This window comes from Setaria viridis, chromosome 3 (assembly GCF_005286985.2).
Source record: "Setaria viridis chromosome 3, Setaria_viridis_v4.0, whole genome shotgun sequence".
Classification (NCBI taxonomy): domain Eukaryota; kingdom Viridiplantae; phylum Streptophyta; class Magnoliopsida; order Poales; family Poaceae; genus Setaria; species Setaria viridis.
The window spans coordinates 35336702-35357744 of NC_048265.2; the positions used below are offsets into that span (position 1 = coordinate 35336702).

Here is a 21043-nt window from a genome sequence, read left to right on the forward strand (position 1 = left end):
AAGACAGAGGCAATAAATTTAACAAGTAACAACCAAACTGATCTAATGCACAACCATGCTGTGAATAACCATGCTGTTCATATAGGATTAGCCAACACAGTTCATCAAATGTTCATCCTCACAACATAAACAATACCAACACATATTAATTCAACAACAAGACATAACACAAAAGACATGCCAAGCACACACAAAAGACATAGGGTCTGGTTTACACCGTAGCAGCATATTTCTTGATCATTCGCAGCCTTGCTTCAACAGGTGTGCACAGGAAGATGTTGCGTAGGTCATCATCCATGCAGATCTTCATGACACCATCCCAGAGTTGTCCTTCCATCAGGTGCACTCCAAGCTCAGTCGCTGAATCTGTCACAAGTTTCTGTTCTTGCTTCCTAGCCTCCTCTCGGTGCTGCTTCTTGTCCATCACATCCTCAACCTCCTTCATCTTACCCTCTAAGGCCCTCTGGATAATTGATGTCCTGTGATCGTAACTGGAGTTGAACCTTGTCATGTTGTTGTGCATGTTCCGAACAGCAGGGCCCTTGTTCTTCTTGCTGGGGCTTGTAGCAGTGCTGCAGAAGCTGCTTGAGCTCCTCTTGCTCCCACTGCTGACTGGGGTGGCACAGCTGCGAGGGGTGGCACAGTCCGCATCTGCAACATCTTCTTCGCCGCTGATGATGAAGTTGATCTGCCGGCTGACCCCTGGAACAAAGGACGTCTCTCCAGTCACTGCTACTCCACAGAATATGCGGTCTAGCTCGTCAATGTATTCTGGCCATCCATCCTTGAGGTCATACCACTCCGCGTGCCCCTGCATTGCAAATAACAAGACACAAACATTCAGTAGCCACGACAGGAACGAAAGGAGTACACATGCGGTGTTCACATATCACTAACCCTGCTATTTTTGTGCCACCAGTTATCACTAGCAACCACAGAGCCATCTTCTCGGTGCCCCAAGCATGTGCACTGTGTCCGCAGATGTTGGATGAACTGCCAAAGCAACTTCAACTGCCTGTACTTGTACCCAAACTGCTCGCTGTTCCTGAACTTGCCAGTCGCCGCTAGGAACTTCTCCTGAACATCTTTCCAGCCCCACTTGCTCATGTTGCCACTCTTGCAGTTACCCAACTTGATTTGTTGGCAGTACAGCTCACAAAAGAGCTGTGTATCCTCTTTTGTCCACTTGGCCCTGCTTGGCTCATTCTGTGCACAATGTAATTGAACAAGCAATGCATGAACTCCTATTGACAGTATCCATGACTAAGCAATACATTTGATGCACACCAGGGCTAAATGTAATTGAACAACCAATGCATGAACTCCTATTGACAGTAACCATGACTAACCAATACATTTCATGCACACCAGGGATAAATCATGATCGAACAACCAATGCAAGAACTCCTAATGATAGTAACCGTGAGTAAGCAATACATTTGATGCACACAAGGGTTTCATGTACACGGCACCACATATACAGATCATGGAAGTACAGAGGGGGAGTGGGAACAAGTACCGGATTGTTCTCGGCTTGCACTGCTTGAGCCGCGCCACGACGCCGGGAACCGCGTGCCCTGGTCGTAGGACGCCGCTGACGAGGCAAGGGAGCCGTGGCCTGGTCACCGCTGTCGGAACCCTCTCCGCTGGGAGGGCCGACCCGGCTGCTGCCGCCTCCTCCAACTCGGTTGCCGGAGCGAAGGATGCCTTCGTAGTCGTTCATGTTCGGCCACCCGGAGGTTGCATTCAGGTTGAGGCCGGCCATGCCCAGCTGGCTTGGGGTGGGCAAGCTGGACGACAGGTCTGCTGCGGCACGGAGGAGAAGGGGTTGTACGCACCGCTTGCTGAGCCCGACGGCGCCAGGGAGAACAAGTTCCTGGTGGGGTGGCCGCCGTCGTAGTCGGGGACGTTGCCGAAGTCCAAACCCGAAGAGGCATCTCCGTATCCGCTAGCGTTGAAGGGAGCGGGGTTGCCGGATCCGCTGGCGGTGAAGCCCGCGGGGAGTCGAGATCCGCTGGCGGTGAAGCCCGCAGGGAGTCTGGATCCGCCGGCGTTTAACTCCGCGCTATCCCCTTCCTCGTTGAAGTGGTCCATCGCCGCCGCCTGGGTCAACAACGGTGCACCCGGTACCGGACGCGGTGCAGCGGACCGAGTACGTCCTGGATCTGGTGGTGGAAAGGTCGATTGGAGCGGATGTGGCAATATCCTGACGGGGGAGTGGGACAGCGGCCGAGGGGGACAGATCTAGGCGGGGGAGAGGCGACCGCGGCGGGGGAGAGGGGAGCGGCGCGGGGGAGGGGGGGAGAGCGGCGGGGGAGGGGGCGAGCGGCGCAGGCGAGGGGGAGATCTGCGGGGGAGGGGGAGACTGGCGGGGGAGACGAGAGCGGCGCGGGCGAGAGGGATAGCGGCGGTGGAGCGGACACCGGCGGGGGGAGAGGGCGAGCGGCGCGGTCGAGGGGGAGAGCGGCGGGGGAGAGGACACCGGCGGGGGAGAGGGCGAGCGGCGCGAGGGAGGGGGGGAGAGCGGCGGGGAGGGGGCGAGCGGCGGGGGAGAGGCGAGCGGCGCGGGGGAGAGGGAGCGTGACTGCGGGCGGTGCTAGGGTTGGGAGTGCGGCCGGTCGTCTGCCGCTGGATAAGGTTGCGAAGTTTGGACCGAAATCGGGCCATCCTAAAGGCCGATTTTGGATCGAAGTTTGCCAGGCCGTTTAGTTCAAAAATCCCAAAAGGAGACCCAAACACTGTACAAAGTCAGATTCGGGCCTCAACTAAACAAGGCCCTAGGCGAGTTGGCGTTGATGAAAACACCTACAACTTTGTAATAATTAATGCATGCCGAGCTCATTGGTCCTGGTGCATGGAGGTGCAGCAGCCCTGTGACTGCCCACCCATTAAAAAGCGCCCAAAAGGCGCCTTTGCTGGTGTTCAGAAGAGAAGCAACTTGCATGCTCTCTTCTTCCTCGTCTAGCTTCCTCCACTAAGATTATCAGAATCATCTCCCTCACTTGCTCGTGGCTTTGCTTCACGAGGCGACTAGGCATGGAGGTAAGCTAGAGCAAGAAGCATACAACATCTTCGTGTAATCTCCTACGACGATAGCACGAAACTTCAATCGATGTGATCCCCATCTCTGGATCTCGATCGGTCCAGCAGATCTTGCATTGCGTAATCATCAGAACCTTCTTCCATTTTGAACTAGATTCACATCACCTGCCCTTTTGAATGGATGCATCAGCGAGGAAGGAGGCGGCAGCACATGCACATCCCGGTGTTCGGGGAGTGGAACCAGCTGCAGTGCGAGGAGCTGCCCATGACGCAGTACTTCGAGTCGGCGATGCAGGCCGGGCTCGTCGCCAGGGCGGGCCACTGCTTCCACGACGGCGCCGCCGAGGTGGTGCTCTTCAGGACGTTGTCCGGCTCGCCGCCGCCGCACAAGCCGGCCAAGAAGGTAGAGGCACCGCGCCGCCGCCGGCACCTGCTCGCAGCTCACTCCCGTGATCTCGCTATCTCGTTGCTGCTGCTTTGACCATTGTTTTGTTGCTTTCTTGACGTGATGGTTCGATGCATCTTTTCTGAACAGGTGCGGAGCGCGATGGGGAGCCATCAGCAGGATCAGCAGCAGGTGCACGCGGTGAGCAGGCGGCGGCAGCAGGGGCCGTTGGCGGTGGCTGACGGCGGGCCCCGCGCGCCGAGGAGGCCCTGCAGGGTCGTTAGGTCGGTTGACGAGGATCTGTACGAGGTCCATCCCGATCTGCTCCCAAAGAAGGGCAAAGGGGTAACGACAGCATGCACTTCTCCCTTCTCTGGTCTTCTCTAGCCACTTGAAAACATATACACTTCACAGTTTGGTTTTAGTCGTTTATAACACTTCGCCTTGAAGCTAGCCATGTTAACTCGTTGAGTACGGATTTTTACGAAGAATATCTGGAAATGTACTTTTGCACTCTGCAAATTTCAAAGCACGGCACTGTCACTTTAGGCTGGGAAATGGGATAGGTAAACTAGGAGCAGATTATGTACTCCTGATTCCTGCTTTGCATCTGAAGATTGAACTTTCTTCAAGTTAACCTTTCATAGTTTAAAGCTGTTTCTCAGTTTCTTTTTGGAAAGAAATTGTTTCTCTGTTTCTACATAAGCTTCGATCGAAGCAATTCACAAGACTGGAAAAAAATATTGATTCTCGAGTTGATTTGGCACTAGTGTCGAGAGACAGGGAGTTGACTTGCAATATAATAAGCTCTCGCTGCATCTCCTTTTTTTTCCATTTTCTTCGCAGAGGAAGCACGTGAGGAGCCTGTGGATGGGCTGCGTGGGGCTCAACTGCGTCGCCTGACGTGAAAAGTGGGCGTTTCCTTTTGTCATGTAGTAGGAGCTAGCCTTTCTTCCTTTCTTTTCCGTATGGAAAGAAGAGATGAGATGACGACCGGATCCGGAGCATCACCAAATCCAGAGGGCTATCCGAATACTCCTGGCTAGTGTTCTGTGGAAACCTTTCTGCCGCCGTGCTTCTAGCCTCTTGTTCCGTCGTACACAGGGATGCACGTCCGTATGGCACCTTGTCGACAACGGAACAGCTAGCTTGTGCTGCCTCATGCATACTCGCGTGTGTATATTATGGTGTACCGTATGGTTGATGATCAGTTGCTCTGAGCTGTCTACGGGACTATGGTTGTCCATTTCTACGTGCATATGTGGTCAACTACCTATTTCCATATCTCTTATAATCTTCAATAATGTAAGCTAGTTTAATTGGTACCTATCTACTCCCGCTCCAATACCCAAAAAAATCATCCAAACAGGTTTTACCCCTCTGTCCTATAATACAAGGCGCATATCTAATTCATATATAATAAAAATTTTATCTTAAAAAATAATATCATTGGATTTGTATTTAAAAGTAGTTTTTATATAACTATTATTTGTTGCTAGAAACATTATATTAAGAGTCAAATGTTAGTATCGGAGACCGTGCCAAGTTTGACTGTGATTATATTTTAGAATAGAGGAAGCAATGCCAAAGCACTTGTGCACATTTCTTATTGGATGGAATCTAAAACAACCAAGACAAAAAAAAAAGGGATAAAACTATGCAACTTGTTAAGAATGAAAAGCACCATAGCTTCTTTCTCAAACTTGTATTTAGTTTGAAATCTTCGTAATTGTTTATGCAAATCTTCTGGAAGCACTTAATTTATTTAGAAAATTTAGATCCATCCATATGTCGGGCGAATTTAATGTCCACTGTACACGGTTGTGAAGGATCAAAGGATAAACCGGCGAATCAACTCTGCATGATCATTCATGCTGACTAAGCAGCTCAGGCTGCTTAGCTAGTATATCCAGGCGGTCAGATTGTGATGATCGCTAGGTGGCCATTTGCACATAGTGACATAGTCCTAGGAGCTTTGGTGCAAGATATACGTTTAGACTGGGACTAGAAGCTTTGACGCGGCACTTTTATGGCATTGGCCAGTGTTATCTGCTTAGAAAAATCATTTTTTTTCACGTGCTTTTGAGAAATTGGAACCATATATAAGAGTTAGAGAAATTAGAAATAGGTAAATAACGTGATATACACCCATTACCAAAGAGCAAGGACACAAAAAGATTAATGGCAATGGGGATGAAGAAAATTTGTGATATTGCAATTTACATGAACAATACTCCGACACTAGGGCCACTCATTGTGTCATATTGTAACAGCTGCCATTTGAGGCATTAAAGTGACTTCGAGAAATTGGAAGCAATTCAAGAAGAAAAGGAAAAGAAATTGGCCAAAAATCAAATTCGGGTCAAATTTGGCCGAAATTTGAATTTTGAATTTGAAATTCAGAAAAATTCGACAAAAATATGAAATAGAAGTGTAAGAGTGACTAGAACTTAGGGACCAAAAATTTGGAACAAGATTTGATCCTAAATACTCAGAAGAATTGGAGAAAGAAAATGAAAACTGCCCTTACTGTTCACCGTCCAAAAATAGAAGTTCAGAAAAACAGCAGCAGAGTCTGTTTTCAAAATTAAATTCTGAGAAAATTTGCAAATAAGTGCACCAGGAAAACTACACTATATTGAAGTATGAACTTTGGACTACAAAATTTGGGTGTTGTTGGCCAGGGTCAGTGAAAGGAAGGAATTCAAATTCAAGCTCAAAGTCAGCACATTGTCACAGTTAACTGACACTCTGAAAATGGCTAAGTCTGAAACCGACAGCATAGGGTCAACTTTGAATTTGAATTCAGAGCAATGTAGATCAAGAAGGGTAGGTGTTCTTGGGCAAAATGGAAACTTTGGATGTTGTAGAACACCTTTAGGAAGAAATTGGACTGGAAGAAGAGGAGTTGGATCACTAAATCGAATCACTAAGTGAGATCAATGTCACTGTCAGTAACTGACGAACTGAATGTCGATTTCAGTAAACTTCAGGGGAAACCGAGAAACAAATCAAAATTCAATTGTATTTGATGATTATCTCGAGTCAGAGCCAAAACAAAAGATGAAGGATTTGAGTTTATCTTCAACTTCTGTTAAGGCGCTTGGAGGCCGTCGGATTGGAGATCGACCGCAATTCAGCTCTGAAGTTCGGGCGTTAAAAAGAAAAGGGGAGGAGCGGTGACAGAGCAGCGGGACGTGTCGCTGCCGCCATCGTCGGTCGCCCGCCAGCGCGCTTAGCTAGGCCACCTCCTCACCACATAAGCCTACGGGTAGGCCACGGTGTCGCCCATGCGCGCGGTGAACGCTTGAATATCTACCGCTCCCGCGCCGCCGTTTTCACCGCCGTCCTTTTTACCGCCGCCAGCGTCTCCTCTGTCAAGCACCGCCGCCGAGCAAAATTCCGCCGCCACACCGCAGCTCCCGTCGATTCCTTCCGTCCACACCTCCGCCTACATCCCACCAGCAACCTTAACAACTCGTTGCCCAGCTTCTTCGCCGTCACACCTTGAACCACCGCCGCTTCTGTCCACCGTCGTCGCGCCGCCCGCTCACGGTGAGCACCACCTCGCGCTGCTTCTCTTCCTTCTTGAGTAGTCGTAGGCAAGTCCTTAGGGTACTAGGATGGTGTAGAAGCAGTCGTTCGAGTAGTTTGCGCCGTTGTCGTGTGTAGCCGCGACCGGCCGAAGGTGTCGCCACCCGCCGCCGTGGAGGGAATGGCTCCGGCCATCTCCCGAGGAGCTGTTGCCGTGCGCGGGTGCGTAAAGGTGTAGAGGTGGTGTCTTGGCCTAGTCCCGCCGCCGGGAGGGCGCCGGCCGGCGAGTCGCGCCGCCCCCTGTCGCGCGCGCGTGTTTTGGCAGGAGGAAGACGAAGCCTGGAGCAGCAGGCCCATGAGGCAGAGAGGCGGAGGGGTGAAGGAGGCCGGGGCACGGGCGGTTGTTGGGCCGACGCAGCGGAGGCCCAGGGAGCTGGCGCGGTCGGCCGAAAATGGAAAAAGGCCGGGGGCCCAGAGCAGCTAGCAGGCCGGCCTCGCGGGAGAAGAAGAAAAAACAGAGAGTAAGCCGTGGGCCGGTGGCGGGCCAGAGAAAGGGAAAGGAGAAGAGAATCGGCCCACGGGGCCCGTCAGGGGGAGAAGGGGCCGGCGGGTAGAAAGGAATAGGGAAGGGTGGGGTCCACGCCGTGGGGTCCAGTGCGCGTGAGAGAGGGTAGAGTGGGGCTGGGTGAGAAAAGTTTATCCGGGTGTTTTTTTCGGGAAAATTAGATTTCCTTTAGAAAAGTAATTAGTTTAAATCCATTTTACACCATTTTAATCACAGAAATTTCTAGGAGTGTCCAAAAATTAGTGAAACCAATTTTGTTAGGCTTGTTTTATTTTCCTTTATGCATTAAAATTTTTACACCCTAGAAAAATAATAAAAATTCGGGTATTTATTTAATGCCTTCCTTGTAAGGTAATTAAATAGATACTTAATATTTATAAAATGTATAAAATATGAATAATATTTTATTAATCACAAATTAATCCTTAACTCATAAGAAATTAGATTTTCAAGTTAGAAAATAATTATAACTTTTTCTAAAGATAAAAGAAAAAGCTATAAGGAGGGTTAAATAAGAAAAATAAAATTGTGGGTTAATCTTTTTTGGTTTATGTGTGTCGGCTTGCAACTTTATCACGATAGGTTGTATAGTCCTTGTTGGCTTGTAACTTTATCATGAAGGAAAGTTGTATAGTCTGTTATTCAAAATGTTGCATTTCTAACCCCTGCATGTATTATACCATAGATCCCGAAGCACCAGAAGGAGAATATTGGGAATTTTCAGAAGGACCTTCGGAGTCCGAAGAAGTTTTTGAATGAGTCCCCTGTGAAGCCCACCCGTCAGAGACTACTAATCTTTTTAACGAACAGGGCAAGCCCCGGTGCATTTATACCTATTTATTTTGGAGTCGTTATTTCATGTGTCTAATTATCGGTTATTTGATATATGTATGCACTAAGTCTAGGAGTTGCTTGAAACCTATTCTTGTGTATGATCATGCCTTGTTTTAAGGACATCTTTGCCACTTGTTCAAACCTTAGAAGATAACCCAAGTCTAGAAATGCTTAATTGCTTAAATGTTTGGTTTACCAACCTTAGGGAAAAACTTTTGAGTCATACATGTTGCTTATGGAAAATAACTTGGAAAGTTGAACGCGGACAGAAACTAGAGGTGTAGTACTGTCTGCAAGATTAACTTGGTTAAGGCCCGATTCGTTGTCTTAACCTTTGATCAAGTGATAAGCATCTGATCACTTACTGGGTATGGGACCAGTAAAGCCCAATAGGTTAGTAAACTCTATGATCAGGAATACTTCGTACCCGCGCTTGATGTGCTGGAGATTGGCAGGGGTGTAGCCTGAAACTCACATGGTGATCGGGCCAGACGTGGGGTCTCATGTGAGGGTGCATCCCTGGGTCCGGGTAGTCGTATTCCTAATCATTGATTTTACTAATCGAGAGGTTGTTAGATATGACCTGGACAGTCGTATGACGCTGGTGATCAGGGTACTCTCCTGCATGATGTAATTAGATCCGGATCGCCGCAATTCTCGGTTATGAATGCACTTGATCACTGTTGAGCATCGTAGTATCAATTCATGCAATGTATATACCTTTGGTTAATATTTGATGTATGACTTAACATCTATGCTCGTTTTATTTTCTGTTATCATTTAGAATGGTTAGGTAATAACTTAACCCAATAAAAGATAAAACTAAGGCATTACTCGTAGTAAGCTTTTTCGGCAAAAGTTATGTTAGCCAAGCACACCCAAAAGCTAGCATGCATTCCAAAGAAAAGTATTATATTGGTTAGTCGGGTAAGACTTGCTGAGTACCCCGTACTCAGGGTTTTCCTCTTGTGGCTATCTTTCAGAAGCTCCACAGGAGTCTACAGAGGAGGAGACCCCGAAGCCCTAGGGTATTGACCTGAGTCTCACAATACCCTAGAGAAAAAGTTTTACATGCGCATCTTCTCCTGAACTATTTATGTTTAAATCTTAGAACTCTGTCTAACACTGCATCACTAAGTTTGTTTCAACCTATTTTCTGTAATAACTCGTACCTTTTATATATGTATGTAAAAATGTAATGTTTGTTGATATTATCCCATCGCGGATATTATCCTGATGTATGGCTATGAGACACGTCGTGGATCCTTCGAGGAGTCCTAGGGACACTCGACGGACTACCGGACTTATGCTGTTTTAGGTGCGTTTCGGATAATTGCTGTTCCGACAGTAATTAGGCGCACTTAAACCAGCTTAAGTTGGACGGTTCCGCCACACATATACTCCCTCCATTTATTTTGTTAAGGCGTGATATGACATGGCACGGTCTTCCAAATTACATTTTGACCATTAATTTATCTTATCTTATATTATTTATGCTTATAAACTTATAATCAAGAGTACATTTTATCACAAATCTAACCATTTCACGTTTACATCATAAAAATTAAAAAATATTGGTTAAAGATAATAAGGTTTGAATCTTGATATACGTGTACGCCTTATAAATATAAACGGATAAACGGAGGAAGTACTAGGTTAGACTACCGGCCGACCAAGTAAGATACAAACTTTACAGGAATATTGCTGAGCTGAACGAAGGTCGTCAAACTCTAACAATACTCTGGAAATGTCACCAACTTTGCGGTCTTTGAAGAAGATTGGGAGCCTGCTAGGTGTATTGCTGAAAGAGACGACAACCCCTACAGGATCTGTATTAAAAAGCGAAAGAGAAAAAGGAAAATAAGGGAAAATAAAATAAATCATATAAAGGTATGATGTCAACGCTGCGGCCTGCGGATAACCATATATCTAGCCATCACACTGTTATGAGGGAGTATAGTAGCTCTTCTGTGCCCGGTGCATAATAAAGCAAGAAAAATCATGCTCAAACTTGAGTTTGGCAGCCCCGCTAGTATTGGAGTTACATTGTTACTTATATTACTTGTCCTAAGACGTTGCATATTTAAAAGCTGAGCGAGTTGTGTATATCCCTCAAAAAGTAACTGGAGCGGTAAGAAAATAGAAAATGGCATTTTATAGGCGACTTGAATTCCCGTAGTGAGAGGAGATCGCAGCGCATGCGGTCCGCCTGCGCACGGCCCGCGCAGGCCGGCTTTGGGCGGCACAGTGCGCGCCGGCGGGGGGCGGGCCCTGTCACCGTGGCGGCAGGGCCAGAGCCAGACGAGACGAGGGCGACCAAAGATCGTGCGCGCCGAATCGTGTGTACTTGCTGGATGCCGGTCGAGATTTATGGCAACGAAGCAGAGCAGGCGCGAGCCCAGTAGTCCAGTACGTGTGGCAGCGGCAGCATTGCAACCGTTGCATTGCATGGACTGATGGACATGTTCGGCGGACGAGGCTGGGAGCCGGCGGGTCGGCGCATGCACAGGCGTGCGCTAATGTTGTGGACTGTGGACTTGTCCGCAACGACTCGGGATAGGGGAGACTACAGCACGATCTCTTCGCTTCAGCTTATTCAGCCAGCTTATCAGCTACAAAATAGTATTTTCCTCTCACAATAAATCAGTCGTTTCAACTTTTCAACCGGCTTATAAGCTGAAGCGAACAGCCTACTGGTAGGGCTGATCTAGCCGCTGACTTGGACACGGCCTTTTTTTTTCCATTTCCTCGAGCCATAAAGAGACCATGGGCACAACGGAACATGGCAGGGTTCGTCCATGGCGGGAGCCGCACGATTTTATTTCGACCTGTTTGTATTTCCTTCGTCCCGTTTTCAGTTTTCAACCCCTAGGTACGTACATGCATGTGCCAAGACAACACTGAAGTTTTCGATTCAAAACAGAGCTGAATTGAGTCCTAGTAGCACCTATCGTTCGACTGTTTTCCGATCCAAGCTTGTGGCGGTGAGCAGCAGCAGGCTGGTCTCACACTCTCGTTTGCTGATGCAGTAGCGTAGAGTGGTGTGGTGCTACCGCTATGCCGCACCGGTTCTCCCAGGCCGTATAAAGCTAACAATATAGCCAACCTATATAATTTGCTTGGCTACTAGATTGGATAAGAAGAGAGATCTGTATTAAATATGCTAGTATTAAATGCTTACATGTCTAACCATCAACTGCGGTCTACATCTTTGTGGCTATTTATACACAACACAATATGGAAACCATATAGATAGGCAATCAGCCATTACAAGTTACAACACATCAAAACAAATCAAATTGAAGGAACATGGTTCATCTCAACATCTTCTGCACAAAGGCATAGCTCTATAGTTGCATCTTCAACACAAAGGAGCAATCAGCCATTTGGACCAACAACTTCCGTGACTGTATGAGAAAAAAAACAAAGATAAGGATAAACCAGTACAAAACCAATGCTCAGAAGCTAGCATGTTGTTCATGAGGGCGTTGTGGACTACGGTGTTCCTTGGGGGAACCAGGCCCGGGTATGTAAATGGAAGGGAAGGATGGTGGCCGGACGAACTTGAGCAGGCGGCGGTGGCTTGACGAGGTGAGTCGCCGACGGCGCACGCATCGTCTTGGATTGCCAGCTCATCTTGGGGACGTCATCTAGGATTTGGGTTTTGAAAATTTGGGGACGAATTGGTGGAGTTGGAATGAATTTTGGGGGGACTATTTTGTGATTTGGCGCGGAAGGGCTCGATTTGTGGCGCGGGAGGGTTGATTTGGCGGGAGCAGAGTGCAATTGGGCGCGCGGTGGGGCGAGGAATGGCGGGAGGGGCGCACGGGATTGGTAATTTGGGACGAGGAAAGGAAGCCGCGGCTTCTTCACTAGTTCGCTCGCGTCAGGCTGGGAGCGGGCGTTTTTGCCTCATGCGTGACGATTGATTCGCCCCGTTTGAATCCAGAATCAGATTCTCAAAATCTGAATTCTGGATGGATTTCCAAAATCTGGATTATGGACAAAATCTGAGTGGACCTGTTTGGATTCTAGATTCCAAAATCTAATTTTGTTGTTGTTTGTTGCATAGATGCCTTTTTTGCCCTTCTATTTCATACCTCATCAATCAAGACAAAAAAATTTCCAAAATGCAAGAATGCAACGGCATACAGGTTCTACATAATATTTGTCAATACAAACACCTCTCACATAGCTTTACTCTTCATTATGAAACAAAGCATTTGCTATAGCATCTCGAAACGCATTCATGTCGATATCCTCGTCACCTAAATGGTTCGTAGCATCACTTGCTTGAGAAGCAGCTGTGGTCGGTATTGGCATGTACTCCTCATCTTGATCACACATATCGAAGTCTTGATCCCTCGTATTACTTTCTCGAATGAAATTATGTAGAGCCATCGAAGCAAGAATTATTTTGCTTTGCTTATTCAATGGATAACTCGGCAAGTCTAACAAAATCCGTCATTTCATCTCCAGCCCCGTTTGAATCCAGAATCAGATTCTCAAAATCTGAATTCTGGATGGATTTCCAAAATCTGGATTATGGACAAAATCTGAGTGGACCTGTTTGGATTCTAGATTCCAAAATCTAATTTTGTTGTTGTTTGTTGCATAGATGCCTTTTTTGCCCTTCTATTTCATACCTCATCAATCAAGACAAAAAAAATTTCCAAAATGCAAGAATGCAACGGCATATAGGTTCTACATAATATTTGTCAATACAAACACCTCTCACATAGCTTTACTCTTCATTATGAAACAAAGCATTTGCTATAGCATCTCGAAACGCATTCATGTCGATATCCTCGTCACCTAAATGGTTCGTAGCATCACTTGCTTGAGAAGCAGCTGTGGCCGGCATTGGCATGTACTCCTCATCTTGATCACACATATCGAAGTCTTGATCCCTCGTATTACTTTCTCGAATGAAATTATGTAGAGCCATCGAAGCAAGGATTATTTTGCTTTGCTTATTCAATGGATAACTCGGCAAGTCTAACAAAATCCGTCATTTCATCTCCAATACTCCAAATGACTGCTCAATGACATTGCGTAGGGATGAGTGTAAGTAATTGATTACCTCTTTTTTACCTCTTGGTCTTGGACCTTGTTGAAATTCCGGCAAATGATACTTCGTTCCCTTATAAGGTGCAAGATAACCCAGTCGATTAGGGTACCCCGAATCCACAAGATAAAATTTTCCTAATACATAAAATTACATAATTATAACACAAAACCAATATTTTTTGCCACATTTAAATAACATGCTTATTTACCTTGCGGAGGATGAGGGAACTTATCACCATATTTGTTTATTGCATCGTTGAAAACCCTCATGTCATGTACAGACCCTGGCCATCCCGCAACCGCAAACGTGAATCTCATGTCGAAGTCACAAATAGCCAATATGTTTTGACTCGAGTAACCATGTCGACCAATATGTTGAAGCACCTTTGATGATGGAACAACAACCGGGATATGCGTTCCGTCTATTGCCCCAATGCAATTGTCAAAGTGAGGTGAGAAACGAGGACTCCGCAATCTAGGATGCACTGTTCTGAAATGAGGATCTTTAGGTTTTATAACATCAGCTGAGGGTCTAAATACACTATCCAAGAATTGTTCAAATTTCCTACTAACCGTCTCAATCAACCTCTCAAAATGATTTTCAGCTTGTCTCAATGATTGTGGTGCTCCAATGATCCATAGGAACATAGGCAATGACTCAATGGAGCTCATCCTTTTTGATAAGTTCAGTCCATATGATGACACCAACACATCATGCAGCCTATGAAAAAGTTCCCTACTCATTCTAAAAATGTCGTAGCAAGCTGTTGGATTGCTAAGTGTTGTCATGACCCACTCATATCCAGAAAGACCAATTTTCACCTTCTTAGTTTTGTTCATGAAAGTAGATTCGTAGTACATACCAAAAATGCAGGCCACAGCTCCAAATTGATGCACAAGCTCCAATTGCCCCAGTGCATTTCTGTTTACTTCATCTTCATCAGTTGAACAAGATTTACCTGCTGACTTATCATCATCACCACTTGAGGAATAGGTCATCTACATAACACAAATGTACATCAAACAGAAATTCCAAATAAAAGGTGATGACTAATACATAACCATAACACAGATTTTAACAAAATATTACTAAATAAGTTAAGATCTAACTACTAGTAACATTACAGCACAAGATCAGTTCACAAGACATCCCACATGAACTAGACATCCCACATAACAAAAGAGTTCATCATATATGCATGCCATAAGTCACAAGCTACTTGCTGTTCTTCTCCTGGACAGCACATCACAAAAGAGATCGTCATATATACATGCCACAAGTTAATTGTGTACTTTTTTTCCTTCTCCTACCCATCGCACATCACAAAAGAGACCTTCAAGTTCACTATCTACTTGCTTTTCTTCTCCTAGAACCACCTCTTTAGGCTAGCCTTGCTTCTTTGCTGGTCAAACTGAGAAATACGGCACGATGCTCTATTTTGACAAACAATTTACTAGCCATAAAATGCTCATTAGTTCCTTCAACTGCCCCACTCTCTACCGCCAAACGCATACACTGTTGCACATATTTGAAAATGTAGTCCCCCTCTGCAGTGCCTTCTGAGCAACAGTGCAATTTGCTTGCATAGTCTCCCATATCCCCTTCATTACCTTCACCATAGGACTTTTTGTCCTCTTCCTCGAGCTAGTTGCATATCCCCTTCATTACCTTCACCATAGGACTTTTTGTCCTCTTCCTCGGGCTAGTTGCAGTAGTGCTAGTACTACTACACTGCTTTCCAGGAGGGGTACGTTCAGGACTCCTGTCACCAACATCACCTTCATCACTTTCAATTACCTGTTCGCTAGGTATGCAAGAAGATGACCCATCCACCGTAATATTCTGAAACATCACTTGAAGCTCATCTACTGGAGACCCATGTCGCAGCTTCCTCCATTCGCCATGATTCTAAAATTAATATAGAAAAGACATTAATGCACAAAGCTCATGTCTCACAAGTATGTTCAATATGAAAGTACCAGGGGATAGGCGTCAAATACCTTTGTGTGCTTTTTCCACCAAGCATCATCTGCCACGACCATACCCCTACCCCATCCAAGTCCACTCTATTTTTTGCATACAACCAGAAGGCATACATGCGTCGAAGGGCGTCCCATCGGTTCTTGAACTACTGCTTCGAGTGACACAGTCCTGTCCTCTCTTCAAATTTTGCAGCTATGTTGTTGTAGGCCCTATTAGTCAAGTGTCCTTTGTTGCTGTTACCGGCTGTAATTTCCTCAACACAAAACTCACAGAATGCAGCATTATTGGCACTATTGGCCCAGTCAGCCTTGTCAAATAGGTCATCGGTCTATTGTACAAATAGAATTATGATGACACAAGTGAAAAAATAGAACTGAGTCAAGTGGATAAAAAATACAGTATATCAAATAGCATTCATCCCACAATTTTCATTGTCATATGCTTTGAGTCAAGCATGTCAAAGACTGTTAGCTGACTGCTGACTGCAAGCTGCAAAGAAAGAACCCATAGTAGTATTGCTCTAGTATCAATTGGCATTGAACTGAAAGGGTCTTAAAAAATACAGTTATTCACTAGTATTTCACATTTTAGTAGAATGCAGGATTCTATTCTGAGAGGCTGAGATGACTCCTGAGATACCTTCTAAAAACAATCTCGTAATGTAGCAAATAGTAAATCTTAAAGCTACATGGCTAGGGGTAACAAAGTTGTCCCCGTATTGGCACAAACATGATAAAATATACATGTGAATTTCAAAGTGACAATGACTGAACAATAAGTGTTAAATCGTATTCTAATCCATGAAAATAATTAGAAAAGTAATGTACAATTGCACATGTTAAGGCTCATATTCTAATCTCTAAATTGCTATTCGTTTCGTAGTATGTTTTAAGGTTAAACACCCAGATGATTTTTTTTCATTCGTATGCAACAAATTTTATAGTATTTGGTCCAGCTTGACCATATAGTAGTGCCTAATCCCAGGTGATTCCTATCAATTAATCTATATAGTCCCTAATCTTGTATCCTTCCAGGAAGCTCAGTACGTACTGATGGCTACACTTCAATTTGTGAAATCCCGGTGTATAAACTCAATTGTTGCTCTTTTCTGTTCACTAGTGAAATTACTGAAATTTGTGAGTTCTAGAAAATAGTTATACCAACGCATCAATCTCCTGAAGATCGTCGACCTCTTCATTGGAGGGGTTCAGGCTCCATGTAGATGTGCCAGGCTCCTGGAGGCCACTATCGAATGCATCATTAGCAACACTAGGAGTTGCACCATTGCTTCGTCCTCCAGCAAGACGTGGTGGAAGGAATTGACGCGATGCAGTGGTAGTAGGACGACGATTCGGTGCGGCACGGGCATGTCCTCGTGCACCTTTGGCTGGCCGAGAAGGGAAGCCGACATCATGGTCACCTGCGCTGCGTCCACAGCCGCTGCTACGCCCAGCGGCACGACTAGCAGCACGTCCACGGCCGGCGCCATGCCCGACAGCACGGCCAGCACCACGCCCAACGCCGTCGAGGAGGTCGCCGTCCCCAACCAATCCGGCCGGCGACGAGCATAGAAGGTCCAAGTACGACATGTTATCGGTGATGTCCACGGCCTCCGAGTTGAGGTCCAGACCCTTCAATCTGCCAGGTACATGATGACGTCCTACACCACGATCGTCAGAGGGGAAAGCCGCAAGGGGAAAGCTCGGGGGCCAGCTGAAGAACTCGTCGTCGTCGAGGTCCCCTTGCGACTCCATCTGCAGACGGGTGCAAACGGGTGCAGCCAACCAACCTAGCTTGCCGACGCCTGTCGGATGGGGAATCGCTAGAGGGGATGGAGAAGGGGGTGGCGGCCTGGAGCATCGGCAAGCAGGAGGGGAGCGCGGCCCGGCACTTGGGTGGGGAGGAGGCACGGTGGGGGCGGAGCTGGTGGTGGCGAGCGGCCCACTGCACTTGGGCGTGAAGGAGGCACGATAGGGGGCGGAGCTGGTGGCGGCGAGCGGCCCGTCGGCACTTGGGTGGGGAGGAGGCGGTGGGGCTGCAGGAGATGGAGAGTCGGCGGACGGTCTAGCGGATAAGGACGACGGGAGAGATCCAGAGAGGAGGCGGCGGTGGAATGGCAGATTGGGCGAAATTTTACTGGATGAACATGGGCAAAACGGTAATTTCTCCATCCAGAAGCTGCTAAAAGCTACCCCGCTCTAGCTTCCGGGATTTTGAGAATCCAAAAATCCAGATTGTGGAATCTGCAGCAGAATCCAAGCTATTTGGAAGCTGTACAGCTTCTGGATTTCGGATTCTCAAAATCTTTCTGGATTCAAACGGGGCCTGAGCCGGGCGACGAGCGAAGCGCCCGTTCCTTTCTCTCTCCTTTTCTCTCTCTGCCAGCACAGATTTTTCTGACGTGTAACAGCATTCAGCCCGCCTAGGTGGACCTATTATACTTGCTTAGCCTCGCCAAGCCCAAGGCTCAGCGTAGCGGCAGCAGACTGACCGGCACAGGCGCTGCCGCGGCGCCGCGGACCAGGAGGCGTAAATGCTGCATGCGCGCGTCGGCCGGGTTCGGTCAGGCATTGCCTCTCGGCCGATTGGCCGATGCCTCAATGCCCACCCTGCAGGCCATAAATCCCGGCCCATCACCTCCTCCTTGACGCGCACGATCTTTGGTCGGCGGCGGCCCGTCGTCGCTGGCCTGGCGACGACCGCCGCGACGGGAAGCCTGCTGGCTGCTGGTGCCATGGCCGTGCTCTACTGCTCTAGCTGCGCGCGCGGCATGGCGAGGCCTGCGCCTGCTCACGTCCCGCAGTCGTTGCGCTTGCGCGCCCTGCTGGAGCTAGCATGAATAGTCGCCTACTTCATTGTGCTACCACCTACCAGTATGTGCACTACTCTACTCTACTCCTATTTTGCACCAATACCCTATACTTCTATAAACATACACGGTCTGTTACCTCTAGTTTGAAATACTGTACAGTATTCGATATGAATAATGCTACTGTTCTGACCTCATGCACGTACGTACAACAAAATGAATGGAGTGATTTTACATGTTTTTTGGACGCGCTTTAATTTGCCTCAGAAATCCAAACATGTGCCAAAAACATTCCCAACCCGAAAAGGCTTCATATATACATACTGACCAATCGAAACCTTTTTGGAGCATGCAGATATGTGGACCACAACTTCGTCATGCGCGGTTTCTGAATTCTGACACGCTATCTTTTCACACATCAGCACATCAGGATGCAGGGTCCCGTCCCGTACCAGTGAACCGTAAATTATGGGCCAAATCATCGTACTTCCATTGTCTACGTTTTGAATTCGAGTCAAGAAAATTCAGCTCAAATAACCTCTTTTTGCAAATTTACTTATATACACATAATCATTAAGGTTAAAGAACTGCTTTGTCCAGAGAGGACTACTGCTTGCGTACTATGTACATCGAAGTGCTAGTACGAGCATTATATTACTCCTACTGTGCTACGTATACGTACGGTCTGCTACCTCCGGTTTGAAGCACTTTAGGACTAATGTTATGTTTTGACCAGATGCACGTTAGCAGAATTCACACATTGGAGAATTTCTTTCACAGATCGTCTACGTTTTGGCTTTCTAGTGAAGAAAAGATCAACCCAAACCTTTTCGCATGTTTACTCTTAGATCCATGAAGCTAAACTAGTAAAGGAAATGCTTTGTGATCCAGGGAGGACTACTATACTGCTTGTGTACTCCATGATGATCAACTTATCCACACAGCTAGTATTAAGGCGCCTCAGCGCGTGTCACCGGTAGCCATGTTAGATCCTTGGAGCATCGATCATGGAACTGATCCATGATGACAAGAGCAAGGTAGCCATCTTCAAATTTGTCGTGCAATTCTCTACCTGCCAGGCAGTAGGCAGCAGCCAATGGGCACTGGTGACTGGCCAGCGAGTAGGCTTTTCTCATGTCCAAACTAGAGAACCGTGGTTACACAGTTCGAAGTCGCGCCTGCAGGCTACGTACAGCATACCTATAGCCAGTATAGACAGTAGTGGAACACTCTCTGACGAGAGGCAATATTTAACTATTCAAAACTAATCATGCCCAAATAATACGGTGCTCAGGACAGGAGCCCTGGCCGTGGCCGGCGCCCAAAAAGCATCAGCAGCAAATAGAGGGCCCCTACACCCACGCCGAAAAGCCTGCTGACGCCGGTGCTGGCTGTTGCACAGTGCCAGTCGGTCGTCGTCGATCGTCCATGAAGTACCCGCTACCCGCAGTAGGAAGGACGATCGAGCTCGAGCCGGCCCCACGTGGTCTCATAAACGCGAGCTGGGGCACTGTCCCGCCATGGCCAGTGATGGAGGCATGGGAGCAGCAGAGAGCTACACGATGCATACTGTTCACTGTACCCGTAGTAGCTACCGCTGCCACCCCTCATTCCTTTTTCCCACTCCCGCTATAACTCCATTGACATTACTTCCCTTCTCTTCTTTCTCCGGTGGTGTGGTTTGGCCTTGAGTTGCCCCTGCGCCGATGCTTCGATTCTTGCTATAAATGCAGCACATCCATACACACACTGGCCATCTCCATTCTCGACCAAAGCCATTCAGCCCACCACCGTTACCTGCCACATAGCTCGGGGACATCTTCTTCCCTGCCTGTGGCTGTGCTGGACGACGAGATCATGGAGTACAAGGCGAGGCGGCGCCACGTGCCGGCGTTTGGGGAGTGGAACTACTACTACTCGCCCTCCTCCGCGTCGCCGGAGGAGCCGCCGGAGCTGTCCCGCTACGGAGGCGCGGCGAGGGCGGCCGAGTGGTGGTGCTCGCCGGAGCCGGAGGCCTGCAGCGACGTCTGGTTCAGGTACTCGCCGCCCCCGCGCAAGCCGGCGGCGGCGCCGCCCAAGAAGGCCAGGAGGACGGCGAGGCCGCAGAACTGCAGCGGCGGCGCCGTGAAGGGGAGCGTGGCCCTGGTGAGGGAGCAGCCCGGCGGCGCCGGTGCTGCTGCTGCCGTGGCGGCGGCGCGCGCACCGCGCAAGGGCGGCTCCCGCGCGGTGGTGCGGCCCGTCGACGAGGACCTGTACCAGGTGCCGCCGCCGGACGACTTCGTTTCTTCCGGCCGGCGCCCACGACCGGTACGTGCGAGCATTCTCCAGCTTGGTCGTCGTGCTCTCTCGTTCGCCATGATCCATGTCCAATGGGATGTCTAGGTGCGATCGTGTTGCTTAATAAATTGTCTTGTTTGATGCGTGCAGAAGAGAGCGGGCAGGAGCCTGTGGATGGGCTGCTTGGGTGGCCTCGGTTGCATTGCCTGATCAAGCAACGAGATGATCAAAACTACCCTTGGGCCTTGGAGTCTAGAGGAGTAGCGAGTAGTAGTATTTCCGATCCGTGTGCTATTTTCCTGTTTGCCTTTCTCATCCGGTAGAACTTAGACCTAGTCTTCTATATTGGTGTTGTTGCTTGCAGCAATAGCTACCAGCTAGAAGCAGCACCAGAAAGCTAGTACTGACGTAATTTTCGACGCTTTTGTAGCAATCTGAGGATATATAAAAAGTATGGAATGAATCAAACATGTTGTCATGTGTTTTTTGTACAGTGTGAGATCGAGGTAAAATTTAGCACCAGTTTCAGGAACTTAGAAGCTC

The 21043-nt window shown here is 47.8% G+C and overlaps 2 protein-coding genes and 1 pseudogene across 3 annotated transcripts; 2 read left to right on the forward strand and 1 right to left on the reverse strand.

Moving 5' to 3' along the window:
• The first annotated feature begins 2860 nt into the window (after positions 1-2860).
• On the forward strand, positions 2861-4731 carry LOC117847722 (uncharacterized). 2 transcript variants are annotated; one of them, XM_034728992.2, is made up of 4 exons: positions 2861-3042; positions 3197-3445; positions 3578-3772; positions 4274-4731. In XM_034728992.2, exons 1-4 carry the CDS (start codon positions 3037-3039, stop codon positions 4328-4330), a joined length of 507 nt encoding a protein of 168 aa, XP_034584883.1. In that variant the 5' UTR covers positions 2861-3036; the 3' UTR covers positions 4331-4731. The 2 variants fall into 2 exon arrangements, with proteins under 2 accessions (XP_034584883.1, XP_034584885.1); XM_034728994.2 differs by having other exon boundaries at positions 2866-3042; positions 3233-3445; positions 4274-4685.
• Positions 4732-13104: 8373 nt separating this feature from the next.
• Positions 13105-16903, reverse strand: LOC140222246 (uncharacterized; annotated as a pseudogene).
• A 2844-nt stretch (positions 16904-19747) lies between these two features.
• On the forward strand, positions 19748-21043 carry LOC117850021 (uncharacterized). The gene is made up of 2 exons (XM_034731795.2): positions 19748-20530; positions 20651-21043. Exons 1-2 carry the CDS (start codon positions 20081-20083, stop codon positions 20708-20710), a joined length of 510 nt encoding a protein of 169 aa, XP_034587686.1. The 5' UTR covers positions 19748-20080; the 3' UTR covers positions 20711-21043.

Coding starts and splice junctions, on each gene's coding strand:
- LOC117847722 (XM_034728992.2), top strand. Junction 3,446..3,577: donor CGCACAAGCCGGCCAAGAAG/GTAGAGGCACCG, acceptor TTTTCTGAACAG/GTGCGGAGCGCGATGGGGAG. Junction 3,773..4,273: donor TCCCAAAGAAGGGCAAAGGG/GTAACGACAGCA, acceptor TTTTCTTCGCAG/AGGAAGCACGTGAGGAGCCT.
- LOC117850021 (XM_034731795.2), top strand. CDS start 20,081: ATGGAGTACAAGGCGAGGCGGCGCCACGTGCCGGCGTTTGGGGAGTGG. Junction 20,531..20,650: donor CCGGCCGGCGCCCACGACCG/GTACGTGCGAGC, acceptor TGATGCGTGCAG/AAGAGAGCGGGCAGGAGCCT.